Source organism: Pygocentrus nattereri, chromosome 18 (genome assembly GCF_015220715.1).
Source record: "Pygocentrus nattereri isolate fPygNat1 chromosome 18, fPygNat1.pri, whole genome shotgun sequence".
Lineage (NCBI taxonomy): Eukaryota > Metazoa > Chordata > Actinopteri > Characiformes > Serrasalmidae > Pygocentrus > Pygocentrus nattereri.
The window spans coordinates 35,547,599-35,568,359 of NC_051228.1; the positions used below are offsets into that span (position 1 = coordinate 35,547,599).

General features: G+C 41.0%; 1 protein-coding gene across 1 annotated transcript; it reads right to left on the reverse strand.

Annotated features, from left to right (window-relative positions):
* Positions 1-4,406: 4,406 nt before the first annotated feature.
* Positions 4,407-15,436, reverse strand: klhl35 (kelch-like family member 35). Its single transcript, XM_017691396.2, has 7 exons — positions 15,279-15,436; positions 13,176-14,043; positions 12,267-12,451; positions 11,476-11,594; positions 10,370-10,558; positions 6,318-6,506; positions 4,407-5,323 (listed from the first exon to the last, which is right to left on the reverse strand). Exons 2-7 carry the CDS (start codon positions 14,021-14,023, stop codon positions 5,132-5,134), a joined length of 1,722 nt encoding a protein of 573 aa, XP_017546885.1. The 5' UTR covers positions 14,024-14,043; positions 15,279-15,436; the 3' UTR covers positions 4,407-5,131.
* Positions 15,437-20,761: the final 5,325 nt, after the last annotated feature.

Sequence of the window (20,761 nt, forward strand, 5' to 3'; positions counted from 1 at the left end):
GGAGGTGGGAACATCACGGTGTGGAGCTGCTCTTCAGCATACGGCACGGGTTCGCTTCATGTAATAGAAGGAACAATGAATGGATAAATGTACTGAGGCAATCTTGATAAAAATCTGCTGCCATCTACCAGGATGATGAAGATGACGTGAAGGTGGACATTTCAGCAAGACAATGATCTCAAACACACAGCCAAGGAAACTCTCAACTGGTTTCAGAGAAAGAAAATAAAGCTGCTAGAACGGCCCAGCCAGTCCCCCGACCTGAATCCAACTGAAAATCTGTGGAAGGAACTAAAGCTCTTAGAGCTTTCATAGAAGGAGCCCACAGAACCTTGAGGATTTGAAGAGAGTTTGTGTGGAAGGATGAGCCAAGGCGGAGGCGTCTTGAAGCGGTCATCACCAACAATGGCTTTTGTATTAAATATATTCCAGTAAGAGAGTACTCTATAATTTCTCATTATCATTTATTATTAGACTTCATTTATGGACATCTATGGTTTGATTTCTTTGCATGGGTGGGTTTGCTGGGTTGTTACCGACATCTGGTGAGAATCTCATGTCAATAGCACCTTTAGAAATATATTTACTGAGGAAATTCGTGACGTCTTCAGTACTTATTACACCTGCTGTATATTAAATGTTTTCACAAGTTATAGATTTTTTTCTGTTTCATCATGCATGTTATTGGGACTAAGCTTGTATTAGCTTGTCTAAAATCGTATCATATAAAATCTTTTTTTTTTTTTTTTTTTACATAATTTACATTTACATTGTCCTTTACATTGTTTGTAAATTTCACGATGAATGGGCCAAAAGAAATGGCCCAAAATGACTTGGATAAAACTCTGGTTCCATTGACTTACATTAAGTAAAGTAGGTTTTTTGCCTTCTCCTGTAAAGTTGTCATTTTAGAGATATGAGGTTGTCTTCTGACAGCAGAGGCACGTGTGTGTGTGTGTGTGTGTGTGTACTGATCAGGAACATTACGACCACCTCCTTCTTTAGTGGTCAGGACCCCCATGGACCCTCAAAGAGCAGATACTATTTGGGTGGTGGATCATTCTCAGCACTGCAGTAACACTGACGTGGTGGTGTGCTAGTGTGTGTTGCACTGGTGCGGGTGGATCAGACACAGCAGTGCTGCTGAGCTGTTGATGCTCCTAGATGCTTCCATTTCACAAAAATAGGACTTACTAGCAGGGTGGAAACTTCACAAACTGACTTGTGGCAGAGGTGGCATCCTATAACAGTGCCAGGTTTAAAGTCACTGAGCTGAGTCAGTATGACTCATTTTACTGCCAGTGTTTGTCTATTGAGACACACATGTAAGATCATAATGATGACACAGCATGTTTCAGACATGGTTGCTAATTGTGATCCTTTAATGAAGCTGAGGCTTTGTGATTTTTGGTTGCGGTCTGAGTCTCATGAAGATTGTCGGTGTTGACTATTCGCCCTGACTTTCAGTTTTGGTTGTACATGTTGACTCATCTGCCGAATGAGCAGCTGAACAAAAGGCTCCAGGACTATCAGGTGTTTGTGATATGCATCTGTCACATCTCACTGCTGTCGGAACAAAACCTCGTATCTACGTTGTTTTTTATTTTTTCACAGAATTTGAAAATACCTGTTGTCCTTTGCATTGTGTGTGTAAATTTCATGATGAATGGACCAAAAGAATCAGCCCAAAATGACTTGGAAAAAATTCTGGTTCCACTGACTTACATAAAAAGTAAAGTAGGTGTTTTCTTTCTCCTGTGAAGTTACCGTTCTGGAGATAGGAGGTTTTCTTCCAACGGCAGCGATATGTATATATGTGTGTGTGTGTGTGTGGGTGTGTGTGGGTGTGTATAATATATATATATATGCATATGCGGCAACTGTTCCGCAGGCCCTAAGGTCGTCCTAGGACCCACTGGAGGGATCATGTCTCCAAGTTGGCCTGGGAGCGGCTTGGGGTTCCCCCTAAATGAGCTAGAGGAAGATGCAGAGGACAGGATTGTCTGTATGGAAGAGATAAAACGAAAAGAAGAAAATCTTTTTGTGCAAAGGCCCTGGTATCACAATTGGCGTTAATTTGAATAGTCACCCAGAAACAGTGCACAACCATCAATATTTCTTCATTTCATCTGCCACAACTTCGTAAATGTGCATCATGTCCCGAATGTTTATGTAATTGGGGTATCTTGCCTTCCACCCAATGACTGCTGAGACAGCCTCCAGCGACCCAGAAGGATAAGCGGCTTAGAGTGTGTGTGTGTGTGTGTTTCACACAAACCTTTTTAAAAAATCAATGCAGTATTATGATTAATATCATTGTTATTAGAGATTTTTTTTCTATTGAAACGTCTTTTTAGATGCATTTTAGAATGAAACTCTTTGTATATTCTCTATCGCTATTCACACACACAGAGGTTGGATAAAACTCTGTAGGGCTTGGAATAGTTCTTGTAAATTGTGTGTGTGATAAGCTTCTGTGGCATTTATGAGGAGTTCTAGACTAATTGATCTAGAAAAAAATCTGTTCATGAGGTTGTTTAGGTTTAGTTTGAAACACAGTGATTATGCAACATATTTGTAAAAACACAGACGGTGCAACTTGAGTTAGATTTGGGGTGGATTACGTGTAATCCCTGTCTTAGGTTCTGCTTATTTATCATAAACATTGTATCAAGTGTATTAAAGCCTTCACGGAATGCGGCTGATTCAGAGGAAATGAAACATGGAAAAGAAAAGACGTCTAGACGTTTTAATACGTTTGACAGACGACTGATGATCCCGGAGTGATATTCCATTGTTTACACACAAAAAGGACTTTTCAGATTCCTTTGGATGTTGCTCACTGTAGAGAAAAAAGAATGCATGAGTGCATTTTAGGCCTTTATGAATCCACAGACACACACACACACACACACACACACACACAAACACACATACACTAATGCAATTATCTGAGCAGTAATTGTGTCTTCGCCAGTTAAAACTATATGAAATGTAAATTGATGCAAATGCATGTAAATATAGTAAAACGATGGATTTTTTGGTTTATTATTGATAGATTGATTAAATTAATAATGTAGTTTGAAGAATGCAGGTTTGGTTTCTGACTTAAACTCCATCAGCTGTTTTCATTTAATGAGGAACTTTTTAGTGGGCAGCACGGTGGGTAGCGCTGTCCCCCTTCTGTGTGGACTTTGCATGTTCTCGCCATGTCTACGTCGGTTTCCTCCCACAGTCCAAAGACATGCAGTCAGGGCAATTGGACATGCTAAATTGCCCCTAGGTGTGAGTGACTGTGTCTGTCTGTCTGCCCTGCGATGGACTGGCGACCTGTCCAGGGTGTATCCTGCCTTCCGCCCGATGACCGCTGCGATAGGCTCCAGCACACCCTGCGACCCCGAGGGAGAAGTGGCTTAGAAGGTGTGTGTGTGTGTGTGTGTGTGTGTGTGTGTATTAGTGTTAGAGGTTTTTTTTTTTCAAAAATAAATAATAACTGCTCAGACTTACAGACCGGACTTTTATTTTATATATATATATATATATATATATATATATATAGATAGATAGATAGATAGATAGATAGATAGATAGATAGATAGATAGATAGATAGAATCTCCATTTTTCTCAGTTTCAATACTTTTTTAAATACTTTTTGCTCATTATGTTGCGTGTAAATTTTACAATGACTGTACCAAAATAAATGACCAAAATTACTTGGGTGGGGGGTGGGGGGGGGGGGGGTGTCTGGTTCCATTGACTTACATTAAAAGCAAAGTATGTTTTTCCTTCTCCTATAAAGTTACCATTTTTTTATATATGTGTGTATATACTCTCACCTTGGGGTCTGAAAGACTGAGACCTGAAGTGAAAACGCTTCAATTTTGCATTCTTCTCCAGTTTAATACATTTGATTGATTGTTTTTTTTCCCAAATAATATTATCAGCCCTGCAATTTGCGTGAAAAGTTCAACCTTTGCAATATTTATATATATTTCCTCATTTCTTAGTATTTGGTATATCCCCTTTTTGCTTGGTGACCGTGCACTTGAGCTGTTTGTGCAAAAGCCAGTGTGATTCTCTCTGTTCCCAGTCCTGGTTTTCTGTTCCATCCTCGCCTTAATGATTTCTTCATTTTACTTTCCACAGCTTTTCTGTGTTTTAATGTTTTCAAAATTGTAAATCTTTGTGTTGTTGAACTTGGCATCTTTCTATAAAGTTTAGGGCACAGGTTTTCCGATTTGCTGTAATAAAATAATAAAATAAACATATCATATGAAATGTGCTCTAATGTTTACACAGGCCGCATTCATGTTTGGTCTCGAAACACATTAAATGACACTTTTATGAATGTTTTTTTTCTTTTATAATATTTGATGTTACACATACAAAAAATATCCATGCAATATTATGATTAATATCATCTTTATTAGAGAAATAATAATAATAATAATAATAATAATTTTAAAAGTGTGATAAACATCAGATTTCGTTTTTATTCTTTTCAAACATCTTTGTATCCAAAAGTGTTAGAAATAGATATTCAGCATTTTGGAATGAAACTTCATGTGTTCTCCATCCTCTCCATCGCTATTCATACATAGATGGGGACTGGAAGAAGTCAGTAGGGCTTGGGATAATTCTTGTGAAGCGACTTGAGAAGCGTAATGTTTTGGGCAGAAGTCCTTCATCAGCATCTGTCAGCATCTGTCCAAAACATCGCGTTTCTAGAGAAGCTTTGTGTGCTACTTTCGAATTTTCCAAGCTCTTTGTGAATTTCTGAAGTACTGCAGCTTCTCAGTCACAGCCCTCCTTCACTCGCTTCATCACTCGCTCCCTCACTCATCCCCTCACTCACTCGCTCCCTCACTCATCCCCTCACTCACTCGCTCAGTCACTCTGGTATGTCACAGTTTAATAGTTTTCACAGTATGTAGTTCATATTAAGATTAGGAGTGTCCTAGAATGTGTCATTGTAACGATTACAAGTTCAGCATATAGTCACATTACTTGTACAATAGCAGCTGATGACGTTTCACTGGCTTCATTTGTTCTGAACAAACTCAAGTCCGAAGGGAACTGGAGAAAAGCAAAGCGGTTGGCCTTCTGTGGTCTTCTCACTCAGGCACTGCTTTACTTGGGTTCTAGGTGCTGTGTGATGGTGGCACAGCCGTGATTGCTCAAGTTGCGTGTCATCGGCGTCTCCTCGGTCACCCGGCAGCTCGCTGGGTCGAACGCCCACATGTGGTCAACGGCAGCCGCAAACTCATCTCGGCCTCCCACCACATACACCTTTTCATTGCACACCGTCACCCCACAGCTTTCCTGGAATGCACACATGCAGCTGTGGATTAGTAATGAGCTAAGGTATGATTACAATCTGCATGCCAAGTTATTAAACACTACGTCAGAATAGGACACCGTCATTAGTAGTATGTTCATTAGTGTAATGCGTGTACTGTGTATTAGAGGCTGCTCTCTGACTCGAGCCCAATACAGCCTGACTAAATACTGGGTTTCGGGTCAAGTTTGGGACGACTGTCCATGTACAACACCAGGCTGAAGTCTCTCCAACCAGACTCTCTTTCTCTATAGTAACATTATGACTTGTTTCAACGCTAAACAATGCTTGTTTACATTTATGGCATTTGGCTGAGGCTCTTATCCAGAGCGACTTACAATTTGATCATTTTACATAGGAAGGCCAAGGCAGTGTTAGGAGTCTTGCCCAAGGACTCTTATTGGTATAGTGTAGGGTGTCAATGTCAATGACAAAAATAAAGTGACAAAAATAAAGTGCTGCATGCAAACTCACCCACGCACTCACTCATTCCCTCCCTCATGCACACTGAGTAGGCATGGCTGTTAATTTAGTATATCTCAGCTATTATTCAAATGTAGACCAATAGTTATATCTGCCTATATCAGATCCACTGAGAACGCAGATTAGATTGCTCTTGAAAATATTTCGCTGTCACAGTAAAAGTCCCATATAATTTTACAACATGTTCTAATTTTGTTGAATGTAACTGAACATTAGGATAGTTATTAAACACTTTATTTATACCACCACTTCTATTATTGTTATTATTATTTTTTTAATTGTTATTATTATTATTATTATGTTGGCTTCAAAAAGTGAGCTAGTTATATTAAAATATTAAAATGGTTGTTAAAGTGTTGCTTAGATGTTGCCAAGTGGTTGCTAAAAGCAGTGCCACCTTAAATTCCGTGCTACCTTACAAGGCACTTTTTTTTCCCAAGTATTATAGTTTACAAAGTTGGTATACTTAGAAAAAGTCACCAGGCTGTTACGCACCACTTTCATGGGCAGGTATGCCACTTTGTCCCAGGTGTTTTTTAGGGGAGTGTAACAGTAGATCACATCCAGCAGACCTCCGGCCACGTAGATGGAGCCATTGAGGGACACCGCATTTATGCATCTCTGAGAGAACGGACAGGACAACACGTACGTCCACTGATCCTTCATGGGGTCATAGCACTGCACCTGGAAATCAGACAGCAGATTACAACATGACTCCTAGAATAAAACACGTAGAACTGCATAGAGACGGCATTTCAGTACGGATGGAGATCAGAGTTGGGCAGATATTAGCAGAAATATATATCCATACGATATTAAAGGGACCAAGTATTACTCAACTACTTCATGTTAAAGGATCCTTTTTGGTGATTTTGTACATTTTTGAGTTGGCAACTTTGAAACTGCCACACTAAAAAAATAAACTTCACTGATGTTGGTTTTAAACATTTCCTATCGTTGTCAAATATGTGGTGGGTCATTCTCAGCACTGCAGTAACACTCATGTGGTGGTGGTGTGTTAGTGTGTGTTGTGCTGGTACGAGTGGATCAGACACAGCAGTGCTGCTGGAGTTTTTAAACACTGTGTCCACTCACTGTCCACTCTATTAGACGCTCCTACCTTGTCAGTCCACCTTGTAGATGTAAAGTCAGAGACGACAGCTCATCTGCTGCTGCACAGTTTGTGTTGGTCATCCTCTAGTCCTTCATCAGTGGTCACAGGACGCTGCCCACAGAATGATATTGGCCTGATATTTTTGGTTGGTGGACTATTCTCAGTCCAGCAGCACTGCTGTGTCTGATCTACTCAGACCAGCGCAACACACACTAACACACCACCACCACGTCAGTGTTACTGGGGTGCTGACAATGATCCACACCCTAATAGTACCTGCTCTGTGAGGGTCCATGGGGGTCCTGACCACTGAAGAACAGGGTAACAGAGTATCAGAGAAACAGATGGACTACAGTCTGTAACTGTAGAACTACAGAGTGCAGCTATACAGTAAGTGGAGCTGATAAAGTGGACAGTGAGTGTAGAAACAAGGAGGTGGTCATGATGTTCTGCCTGAATGGCAACTGAACTAGTTTTAACTCAAACTGACTTTGATTGAAAGAAGTTCATTAAAGTGTTTATTTAGAATGAATAAAAGCAGTTAATGTACTTATTACCGCATAAAGCGTTTTTTTAGGTTGACTTGACGAGTGTATTTATACACAGCCGTGTAAACATAAATAGTTAAGTAATACAGTGGCACATATGCTTAATCCAGCTGTTTCATGCAGCCAATGTAGTACCAAATGTCACTAATCTAGAGATATACTTTTAACCAGTCATGATGCGGTCGATCCAGTAGATTGCAAATTATGCTATCAGTTTGTTATGGCTGAAGGCCATGTTTTCAAAACAAGCCTGACACATGGCACCTTTTGGGCACCAGCAGGCTCAAACCTGCTAACTGCCTCTGTCATCAAACTCTGTTTTTGTTTGGGCAGCAGGTGCTGCACCGTCTTGCCGCAGGTGCTTTTACTCTGACTGATGTTGTACGTGATGCCCACACGCTTCATAGATATTTGAAAGGTTGGATAAGAGTGTCCGCTACCCAGATGTAGTAGCCCGGACGAGTGGCCCTGGCATACATTTTTAACCTGAATGGTCGGTCTTTTCTGAGGAAGTCTGTTTTCTAAGGCAATATCGTGCTTTCAATATCACAGCTATGAAAATGCCATCTGTTCCAGGAACAAGGAAATACAGGCTTCTGTATTTGCCAAGGTGACGTAATGTAAGATACAGAAAGCTGATCTCTTGCATTAAGTTATGACACTTTTTCAAAGCAAGAACCGAGCCAAGCATGACAATATTTCTTGGTCATTACATCACCGAAGACTGACGGTCCCATGGCCCCATGGTCCAAAATAGTCCCATTTTGCACCTCAAGTTTTTAAGAATATGAAGGACTCAGGTGGTGCATCTTTCCAGACCTGCAATGATTCTGGAAACCCTTTGATAAATGTCAGAAATAGCAACAGAATGCAATGTTGCAGTACCTTATAGTGATAAAATCTAAGCTGTACACATGGTTACTGCAAAAGATCATGTTTTTAAAGAATATGACGCAATAATCCGATCACAATTTATTTGCTAACATCGACATGTTGGGAAAAAAGCTAAACAAAACATGAAGTAAGAAAAGTACCATGCACATTACTTCTGCACATGACACGGGAAAGATGAAAACAGTCGGCACTTGATTCACATCCAGATAAACATAAACACTTCAGTGGAAACCAAGAATGATAACCATCACACGCTACTCATGCAAGCCTACGTAATTATGTGATCCTCCGATTGTCCTGAGTGTTCTGATGTTCTGATGTTTAGGTTATTACAACAGCTATTACATTTCTGACCACTGCTATTAATGCATGATGTGAGTTATTAACACTTCATTGTACAGGTGAATGTAAATGAACACCGCTGGTGAAATAACAAATCTTGTTGATTTTCTAAGTGAACAAACATAAAATTTCTGCGAATTTTAGCGTGCCATTTATATTTATTTGCTGAGTCTAACATACAAGAAACAAATAACAAATGAAATATAAAATGTTCCATAACTTTTTGCACAAGTCACTTTTTTTTTTCAAACTTTAGCAAATAAACAGTAACTGTGCATTAATATGTGCAGAGGTATGTTGTAACGCTGGGGAGCGAGGAGGCGGACGCAAATGCGGAGATAAGCGACGTTTATTAAGGGCAAATCCAGGGTCATAGTCTAAACGGTCCAGGGTCATAGAGCCAATACGGATTGATCGGGGGCCCGACATGACAGACAAACCAGAATCAAACAGACAAACAGTGCAACCAGAACAGTACAAACAACAGTACAAACACCAACAACCAGACAGGGGAAAACACAGGCTTTAAATAAATGAGGAATAGGCGGGAACACAGGTGGAAACAATTAGGGGTGGAGTCACGAAACAAGGGGGCTGGACTAAAAAACAAAACAAAGAACACATGGGCTAAACCAAAGCACGGCACGAACACATGGACAGGACTGGGAGGGGCCAATGGTTACATATGTTCTCTGTAGAGGACGTGTTCATGGCTGCACAGTTAGTAATAAAGGTTCTGTGAAGGTACGTTTTTGGTTCATCAAGGTACAAACAATGTAAATGTTTCCTCAGAGGTACAGCAGTGGGTTTTAAGGTCCGATTGTGAACCTTAAACGAGTTTTTCCAGGTACAAAGATCGTATTTGTAACTTACAATTTGATCATTTTTTACACACGTAGGTGAAGGTGGTGTTAGGAGTCTTGCCCAAGGACTCTTATTGGTATAGTGTAGGGTGCTTGTCCAGGTGGGGATTGAACCCCAGTCTACAGCACAGGGCAGAGGTGTTAACCACTACGCTATGCCAACCATTATTTTTGAGAGCGCACAGGCGCCCAAACTTTTGCATACAACTAAACCTAAGGGGCCTGATAAAGCTTTTAGTAATACACCATAACGTGCCTATACAGCTCCTTAATATCTCACACTAACGGCCAATAAAAAGGCTTTGGTTATGGTTCATCCTACACGATTCACACTTGTTCATTCTGTTTGGAAGCTTCTTCTGCAGGTTCTCTGTGACATGGTCTCTGCTTTTCTTCCACAAAAATACAGCACATTTCTAACCACATCATAGCACTGAAGGTAAAGCTTTGTCTCTGCATACGTACTTGAGAGATGTTTCAACTACAGCTTGTTTTCATTTTTATCATAAGTTCCTAATTAAGGCAAGAAGAAGTCACGTCTCCTGTCCAGCTGAGAAGTCATTGTGCAGGCTAGTGGTCCCACACCTCCTCCTGGAGAACTTTCCTGCACAGACTAGTTCTAACCCACATGTGACATACATTCCCCACCTCCTCACCTGATCCTGCCAATCATGGACTTCTGAAGTTATTTATCTGAGGCAGATGTAGAAGATTATGGCTGTAACTAGACTTTGCATGAAGGTAGATCTGCAGGAAAAGGCTACAGGCTACACCTGAGACTCTCACCTTGTCAGTGTTGCATTCTTCGCTCACGGCCCCTCCAATAACGTAAAGCTTTCCGGCACAGCTGACCACAGCGGCAGAGCTGACCGCCAGCAACAGAGGAGCCACAGCTTTCCAGGCATTCTCAAACATGCTGAAGCACTCCACACTGTTCAGCCTCTGATGCCCGTTGTAACCTCCCACAGCGTACAGCTACAGAGGAGTCACAAACACAGAAGGTTGTAGATCTAGAGCAGGATTTGGAATAGGGTAACACTTTATTCAGAGAGTGCACTGTACAGGCTCGCCTTGTCTTGATTGACATTCACCTATCAATTCGCTGCTGTCAGAAGAAAACCTTGTATCTCCAAGATGGTAACTTTACAGGAGAAGGAAAAAACCCACTTTACTTTTAATGTAAGTCAATGAAACCAGAGTTTTTTCCCCTGAGATTTTGGGCCGTTTCTTTTGCTCCATTCATCATGAAATTCACACACAGTATAAAAGGCAAGAGGCATTTTCAAATTATGGCAAAAACCGAAAAACGACAAAAATGGAGACACAAGGTTTTGTTCCAACAGCAGCGAAATGTAACTGAAGGTTAAGGTGAATTTAATAGATTCTACTAAATGTAAGGCCAAACCTAGAACTCATAAACGTAAACCTAACCCTGACTTATTCAATTTCACCAGACAGTCTGGTAACAATTAAAGCATCTATAGCGAATCTATAGGGGGCAACCAGAATAAAGAACGTCCAGAAACAGAGTCTCAAATTTCACCATGAATCGGTTTGATTATTTTGACACAAAATGGGAATATAGACAATACAAACAGCACAACAAGCAATTTATTTTGCCGCCGTCCAAAAACACAAAATTTCATAATGAGTGGACCAATATATGTGGTTTGGAATAAAATGTATGTACATAGACTTATATTAAAAGTGTGTCTTTGGACTGGATTCATAAAGAGCCAGTTTACTTTCGCCAAGAAAGGAACACTCTGTTTATTTAATATCATTATAATATTAATTCAGTTGAATATAATATAATATTCTGCAGTTGAAGGGCCAGCTTCAGATCCATGCATCTCAAAGCACTGATGGGTTTTTACAACTCTAGACCTCACCTTTCCACGCAGAGAGACCATCTTGTGTCGCCATCTGCCTTTCAGCAGGCCGCCCACACGCACCCACTGGTTCAACGGAGACATGAAGCGCCACACGTCCGAGCTGTTCAGCTGCCCACCTGCAAGCACACACACGCACTTTAACTTCGCCCCCCCAGACACACAGCTCCTCTTCACTACCCCGCTGCGGATAAGGCTTTGAGGAAAGACAAACAAAAACAGTCGCCACTGGGTGCACGTCCAGATAAACATAACCGCTTCAGTGGAAACCAAACCTGATAGCCATCGCACGCTACTCCGGCACATGGTCATGTGGTCCCTGGGTTCTACTGAGTGTTCTGATATGCAGTTTGTTTCAATAGCTATTACATTTTTGACCACTGCTATTAATGCATAATGACAGCTATTAACACTTCATTGCACAGTAGCATGCAAACATTTGTACACCACTGGTCAAATGGCATGTTTTCTTTATTTCCTAAGTGAGCAAACATAAAGATGCCTTTTAACTGCGAATTTAATGCACCACTTATGTTTATTTGCTGAGTGAAACATACAAAAAAACTTGCCATAACGTTTTTTGCACAGACCACATTTTATCTTTTTCCCCCCAATCTGTTAAATCAGCAAATAAACGGTATTTGTACTTTAATACGTGCAGAAGTGTGTTCTCTATTTAAAGATGCGTTCACTTATTTTCACTTGTGCAGAATTCACATTTGTACGCTGCAACAGAAACAGTACACATACACCACAGTTGGAGGATTTTGTGTGGTTTGTTGTGTTTATACCTGACAAATAAATGTCGTTCTGGAGTTCACAAACAGCAAATTCACATTTGGAGTATCCCGGGAGAGTGGCCGAGGGGAGCCACTTCTTTGAGATCGGATCAAGCTTCTCGGCGAAAGAGAGTCTAGAAATTCCGCTTCTGTCACAACCTCCGATCACTACGATCATCTCAGCCCAGCCCGACCGCCTGTACACACACACGGAAACACATTTAGCTCTGCATGCTGGATACCACCTTAACTACGCACAAACCATGTTTGGATTTTCAAAGGGCTTGCAAACTGTAAATATGACTTCATGAGGCACATAGTGCACTACTTTGTGAGTATAGCAGATGCTAAGTATGTTACCAGTCTTGGTTTCACTGCCTTTGATGTACTGGTCCAAATTGTCTGGCTACAAAAGGTTCTGGGCATTGTAATTACTCTAATCCTCTGGCTACACTGACCCTTGAGAGTTTGAGCTTAAGTGTGTTCTTTGTTTTGCACCTTGACAACTTTCTGCCGGTACAGTATCTCTGGCACCTGTTCAAGACCAGATCTATTTCCAGGTAAGGAAACTTATATAAAAGTTGGCATGAATAACAAGGAACAAGTCAATCTCAAGGAAGTCTACATTGATGTCCATTTTAAATCAAGGAAGCCTAAATTAAAGTCAATGGCAAGGTCGAGGAACCCTAAATTAAAGTCAATGGCAAGGTCAAGGAACTCTAAATTAGAGTCAGTGTGAAGGTCAAGCAAACCTAAATCAAAGACAAAGACAAAAGTCAAGGAACCTTAAATCAATGTCAATATCAGTGTCAAAGAACCCTGAAACAAAGTCAGTATAATTGTCAAGGAACCCTAAACCAAATTCAGCGTCAGGGATCCCTAAATCAAATGGTGGTTCTCAGCGCTCAATGTCTGACTGACCTCCTGGGTTTGGTTCTCTCAGAGCTGACCTCCCTGCCATACATGTGGTATTGTCTGGCCTCCTGCAGCAGGGGCCAGCACTCGCGACACTCCCGCACTAGCTCATCTGTCTCCAGCCTGTCCGTGAAGAACACAGGGTCCAGAAGGGGCAGCTGGAGCCTCTCCAGCAGCGTCTTGAGTGCTGCTGCCCTCTGGTTTTGCCGGTGGTAGACCCAGCGCAGCGCCACCTCAACCAGCACCTCCTCTTGCACCTGCAGCTTCTCGGAGTCCAGCAGCTTGAGTACCCTTTCCAAAGGCAACTCTAGGAACTCCTCCTGCTTGGAGACCATTTCGAAGTCCTGGTACAGGACGCCCTGGCAGCGCTCCAGCAATGGCTCTATTGAGTAGAGCTGGGCAAAGTCTATAAGGCCCAGGCAGTTAGAGGGGCACACTCGCTGCTCCAGGAAGTCCACGCAGGCCCGGGACAGCGCAGGAACATCCAGCAAGTCGGCAGCACGGTAGACCCTATCCACACTTTCCTCCTGCAGCCTTACCCGGCCCTCGTAGATGAAGTCCAGCAAATGCTCCATGGCAGCAGCCGACACCTCTTTCAGAGGCACCACGGCCTGCCGGCTCTCGCGCATTTGCCCTGTGAACATGCTGCGGAAGTAGCGACTGCTGGCACACAGAGTGGCCCGGTGGCAGGGGAACTCTCGGCCCTCCACCAGCAGCACCACGTCCGTGAAGGTGGCACTCTGCCTGAAGGCGTTCAGCACCTGCAGGATGTGTTCAGCGTGGCATGAGCCCGAGCAGAAGCTGTCTTCCGAACTGCTGTCCGACCACGAGTCGCTCTCGCTCCCCAAACCCATGAATAGAGATGTTTAAAGCACTTCAGAAAGAGAAAAAGGAGTTTTTAATTAGCTTTCAAAGAATTAGTCTTTCCTTTACAGTAGTGCACTTGAGCGGATTTGGTGATTTGCATTGCCTTTGTAGGCACTGGTTTTGCGTGGCCTCTCAATACAACAGCGACACTGACCTTGTAGCAACGTGGTTGAAGGGCTTGTGCATTGACTGTGTACACACGTCAGTGTCTCTGCTGGGTTGAGGTGTCCACAACCCAAAAATATCCAGCCAATAGGAGTTCTGCGGTCAGAAACGGACTGCACACACCATTGTTTGGCTACGGTTTGCAAGGAAGTGGGCTAGGAGGAAGTATGTTTAATAAAGCGGCCTGTGAGGGTACAAAGAACTACCTTCCCATGTGAACTCCAAACGTTTAACTGTTAACTTTTAATGTAAGTTAAAGGAACATCACTTTATTCCCAAACAGCTTTGAACCATTTTTTTTTCATTCATTTATCATGGAATCTTCACACAGCGCAGTTGCTAAAATAATGTAGATTTTTTTTTTTAAATGGAGATCCTTTTTTTCCTTTTTTTGGACAGCAAAGAAATATATTGAGATATATTTTAAAGAGAATATATGACAAATGCAATGTGGTATTTTCACAGTCAAGTCTCACATATCCAAATACATTACTTATGTCGCTATACATTCTTAAATAAAGGTGAATAGAAATTTTTTTTTTAATAATTTTGCATATTAAAAAGTAGACTTCCGTATTCAGTAGATCAATGGAGTTAGAAGCAAAACCGCAAAGGACACATCTTGTCCGTTCAGTTTTTCCTTGTAAATTACAACCAATGCAGTTTTGCCAGTAAAAATAATGGGTAGTATTATACAATAGTTATACAGTATTAGTTATAATATATGTCTTCCAATATATTCCAATATTTGTGGATATATTTATATGCCGTACTTAATGGTTTCAATTCAAATATGTGTATATATTCTAAAAAAAAACTTTTTTAGAAATATAATACATTTCAAATATATGAATTACTCACAATGTGACGAAATGATAGACAACTTGAGGTACTACGAAACCAAGTTGTATTTACTTGGCAATAACCACAATATAGAAAGTCCAGGTCAAGTCTAGACAACAGAATATACATCACTACATTACTAACTCGCAGTTCTGTGGAAAGCATGGCTTCTCTGCAATGGAAAAAATCTCATTCATAGAAAATCAGCTGCCAAATCTAACATGAATCACTCACCTTGCACTGGATTATGTATACGGCTGTAGGCGGTGGCCATGCACTACAGAAGTCCTCAGTGTTTGTGCAGAATGTGCTTCAGCTTTGGTGCTCCTCGAGAAGATGACATGCAATGCATTAACACTACCTGTGCCCAGACTGCTCTAAGGGAACGTATAAATATGCCCTCCCCTCTCTTGTAGCTTTCACCCACACGTGGGGACGGACCTTTTGTGGGAGGGATATTGGGCAGAATTAATCCCAGCAGCACTGCACCATCATCTGTTCACATCGTTTATAACAGGGGCGTCCAACTCAACCAGTAAAAGGGCTACATGAAAAAATCTCGATAAAGCTGTGGGCCAGAAAAAAAGCTTTTCATTAACTTAAGTGTTTAATTAATGTCGTGCTATAACCCGAACTGGCCTAATTGTGTGGCTACAATAGGTTCTGAGCATTGTAATTACTCTAATCCTCTGGCTACGCTGACCCTAGAGTTTGAGCTTAAGTGTGTTCTTTGTTTTGCACCTTGACAACTTTCTGCCAATACAGTATCTCTGGCACCTGTTCAAGACCGGATCTATTTCCAGGTAAGGAAACTTATATCAAAGTTGGCATGAATAACAAGGAACAAGTCAATCTCAAGGAAGTCTACATTGATGTCTATGTCAAATTAAGGAACCCTAAATTACAGTCAGCGTGACGGTCAAGCCCCCTTCTGTCTTGGGGACGGACCTTAATCCCAGCAGCACTGCACCATCATCTGTTCACATCGTTTACAACAGGGGCGTCAAACTCAACCAGTAAAAGGGCTACATGAAAAAATCTGTGGGCCAGAAAAAAAGTTGAATTAATGTCATGCTATACTTAAACAGTAAAATACAGGCACTTGTAGCAGACCTTGTAATATTACATGGACACAAATATTCAAAATTTGAATGTCCCCAGGAGCTCAGTCTTTTAAACCTACCTGTTTGCTTGAACTAGACTCCTGGCATCCTTACTTCGCTGCAGGTTCATTAAGACTTGGACTCCGAGCTGCTGAGCTGAGCTAATAATAATAGAAAATGAAGATACTTCGGAGGGCCTGAGTGAATTGTGTTGCAGGCCCGATCTTGTGTTTGACGCATGCAGTTAACATGAAGTATAAATGAATTAGAGTTCAGACAAAGCGGGACGTCATCATTTTACCGTACAGGACATTTACTGTGGCTTTCACATGCAGTCGGCTAATCGAGACCTAAATGGATTGTTGATACAGTTTTGCTTGAAGGGAACAATTACTGTTTATTAGTAATGCCATGCTATTTTTATACTCACATGTTCTATGAAAGGAATCACATTAGCTCATGGTGAAAAGGCTTTGAGAGTATTTGTATATAATAATATAAACATTTACATTTTTTGCACATTTTTCTCTCTCCTTTCTGCTCCTGTAATTTCCTTCTAGTACCAAAAGCATACAGTAACATCTATACGCCATCATGTAGTTGGCTACTAGTTCAAATAATAAAGCTATTATAACTGATGCGCTATCCTGGAAAAAGTGGTAGCAAAACATCCTGGAAAAAGTGGTAGCAAAACAATTAAGCCCTTATTTGCATAGGAATAATCTACACGAAAAATTTCAGTCTGGTTTTAGGCCACATCATAGTACAGAAACAGCATTAGTAAAAAATTATAAATGATCTTTTATTATTCACGGACCAAGGAAATGTGTCGTTGTTAGTCCTCCTTGACCTTAGCGCAGCATTCGACACAATAGACCACGCTATCCTACTAGATAGACTAGAAAACCTTGTAGGGGTAACAGGAACAGCTCTTTCCTGGTTCAGGTCCTACCTCACCGATCGATATCAGTTTGTTAATGTAAAGGGTGAATCATCTGTTCGTGCAAAAGTAATTTATGGTGTTCCACAAGGCTCTGTTTTAGGACCTATATTATTTACAATATATATGCTACCACTAGGCACCATTATCAGTAAACACGGCATAAATTTCCACTGTTATGCAGATGACACCCAGTTATATATATCAAGTAAACCGGATGATAAAATTAAACTTGGCAAGATTGAGGACTGTATAAAAGACATAAAAGATTGGATGTCAAATAATTTTCTGTTACTTAACTCAGATAAAACAGAGGTCCTGCTTCTTGGTCCAAAATTAGCCAGAAACAGACTGTCTAACTCAACACTAAAACTTAACAATCTCTCAGTTTCATCAAGCCTATCTGTTAAAAATCTTGGTGTCATGATAGACGCTGATCTCTCCTTCGACACACATATATCTAATATCACTAGAACAGCCTTCCTGCATCTCCGCAATATCTCTAAATTAAGAAATTCATTATCTCTACAGGATGCAGAAAAGCTAGTTCATGCATTTATCACTTCAAGGCTAGATTATTGTAATGCCCTGCTGTCTGGATGTCCCAGCAAAAGCCTTAACAAGCTTCAGCTAGTCCAGAACGCTGCAGCCAGAGTCCTCACAAGAACTAGGAAGTTTGACCATATTAGTCCAGTTTTATCAGCCCTGCACTGGTTACCAGTTAAATTTCGCATTGATTATAAAATTCTATTACTGACTTATAAAGCTCTAAACGGGCTCGCCCCTCAGTACCTGAGTGAGCTCCTCTCCCACTATGAACCATCACGCCTACTTAGATCACAAGGTGCTGGCTTACTACTGGTACCTAGAATTAATAAAGCTACATCAGGGGGGAGAGCTTTCTCATACAAAGCCCCCCAGCTCTGGAATAATCTTCCTGCCAATGTTCGGGAATCAGACACAGCCCCAATCTTTAAGTCTAGGCTAAAAACTTATTTGTACAGTCAAGCATTTGGTGACTAGTCTTCCCTGTCAGGTCTAGACCTGCTGGAGTCTACACTGCTCTGTTTTACTGTAATCTGTGGTCAGCCACTCTTTACAGTACTAACTCTGTTTTTTCTTCTCCTTTCTCTGCCGAGCTGATCAGCTGCCCATCCTGTGCGCCTGATGCTGTTGCCTCTTCTGCCTTGATTGGTGCCGCTGCTCACCAGCCTTCTGGACCGGTTTGACCACCACTGAGCTTCTTGCTGTACAGCGCTGTGCAGTCCTCACCCTCAGATCTCTCTCTTTCTTTTCCCACTTTACTATAATACTTCATACTAATAATGTTTGCTGTCCGGTGTCGACCTTAGGAGGACGGGTTCCCCTTCTGAGTCTTGGTTCCTCTCAAGGTTTCTTCCTCTTTTAGGGAGTTTTTCCTTGCCACCGTCGCCGCTGGCTTGCTCATGGGGGCTCGGACCCAGATTTTCTTTCTTCTTTTCTCTTCTCTCTGTAATACTGATTGTTCTGTAAAGCTGCTTTGTGACAACACCTGTTGTAAAAAGCGCTATATAAATAAATTTTGCTTGCTTGCTATTTGAAGTAACCATGGATTGAAGGCTTTGAAGCACATGAAGAAAAAATGAATGCACTGTAAAAAACAGATCGACCTAAAAAAAAGATGAGTGAACTCAAAAAAGCTGTGAAGGAAGATGTTCTACAATTTCAAGTTGACTTTTATTGTATTTTGTTATATTATATTAAAGCCAGAGAGGCCAGGTTGAGATGGTCTGGACATGTGTTGAGGAGGAATAGTGGATATATTGGGCAAAGAATGTTGGAGATGGAGCTGCCGGGTAGAAGGAGAAGAGGTAGACCTCAGAGAAGGTTTATGGACGTAGTGAAGGTGGACATGGAGATGGTGGGTGTAAAAGTAGAGGAGGCAGTGGATAGGGTGAGATGGGGGCAGATGATCTGCTGTGGCGACCCCTAAAGGGAGCAGCCGAAAGAAGAAGAAGAAGAAGAAGAAGAAGAAGAAGAAGAAGAAGAAGAAGAAGAAGATATTATGTTGTGTTTTTTTGAGTAAAATGAGTAAATTGCACAAATAGCCACTAGATGGAGCTGCGTACTCTTCTATAAGTGCAGTATGTGCTATAAGAAATGTTCACACAGCACCAATAAAGAGAGAGAAAACAGCACAATCAGCACCACCAACACATCACCAACATCAACAACAACAACAATAACAGTAATAAGAATAATGTTTTTCAAGTTTAAATACAGCACTGTGTGAAAGTTTTAGGCATCTAAGCAAATGTTTAACCAGTTGACCTCAGCAGGGAGTTTATCACAATATACATTAGAATAAAGTCGTATTCATAATTCAAATAAACAGAAAAACTATAAAAAGTAACAAGAATTTCTTGGGTCCAGATTTTTCCTGGACACCTTCACAGCCGCCACAGAGACTCGTTAATATCATCAATTACATCATGAGCTCAATTTACTGAGCACTGATTGGTCAAACCAGGAGCTGCTTTATAACTACATATAATACTGGGCTTCATCGAGGAGAGGCTTGGAGATGGGTAAACAAACACAATAACACACTAACATCCAGAAAATCACTGTTTCTACATTATATATAAAATCAATGAGTGTCACTATCGAAACATTGGGTAAAATTTTGATGCTGACAACTGAAAGGATTTTGGTTTGAAGTCCAAGTCAGTTAAAAGCCCGAAATGTGTCTTCTCCAATTTGGTAGATCCACACTGATGGTTCATATAAATTTCACATGAAAACATCAGACTGAGGAGATTCAATCACTTATCTGTGTTCTTGAGTTTTACTTTTAACCCCATCACATCAACTAACTAATACAGCTACAGAAATGATGTACTGTCACATTAAACTACATAACGAGGAGTCAGGGCCGTTTCAAAAAGAGAGAAGGGAGAACAAGAACTATTGAAGTAAGTTGGTTTGCAGTAGTGACAGAAAAGTCATGTGATTATTTGTGCCAGCTTGTATAAAATATAAAATACAGCTTGCATAAAATATTCCACCCCATCACGCAACCTGACTGTGATGGAGCTGTAACTATCATCGTTATTATTGCACAAAAACAGTCAGCGAGGTGAGAAAATCTGTTTCAACAATAACCACAACGATAATAACAATAATAATAATAATAATATCTGATGGTATATTCTTCTTCTTCTTTTCTTTTTTTTTCTCTTATTTTTCCACCAGATTTTTGCCCTGCAGTTTTCAAGATATCTGCAAATTGTACAATGATGGTGATAATTTTCCCAGAATTGGGTCTGCAGAAGTTTGCGCACTCCATTTTACAATCCATGTTGCAGAAACACAAATACACTAGCCACGCCCCAATATACACTAGCCACTACCTAGCACCATCCTAGCAAGTACTCTGGACACCCTTAGTAACCACCTAGCAACTGCTTAGTAACATGCTAGAAACCATCTAAAATCTGATGGCAACCACCTAGCAATACCCTAGCAGCCACCTGGAATACCATAGGAACTACCTAGCACCATCCTAGCATGTACTCTGGACACCCTTAGTAACCACCTAGCAACTGCTTAGTAACATGCTAGAAACCATCTAAAATCTGATGGCAACCACCTAGCAATACCCTAGCAGCCACCTGGAATACCATAGCAACTGT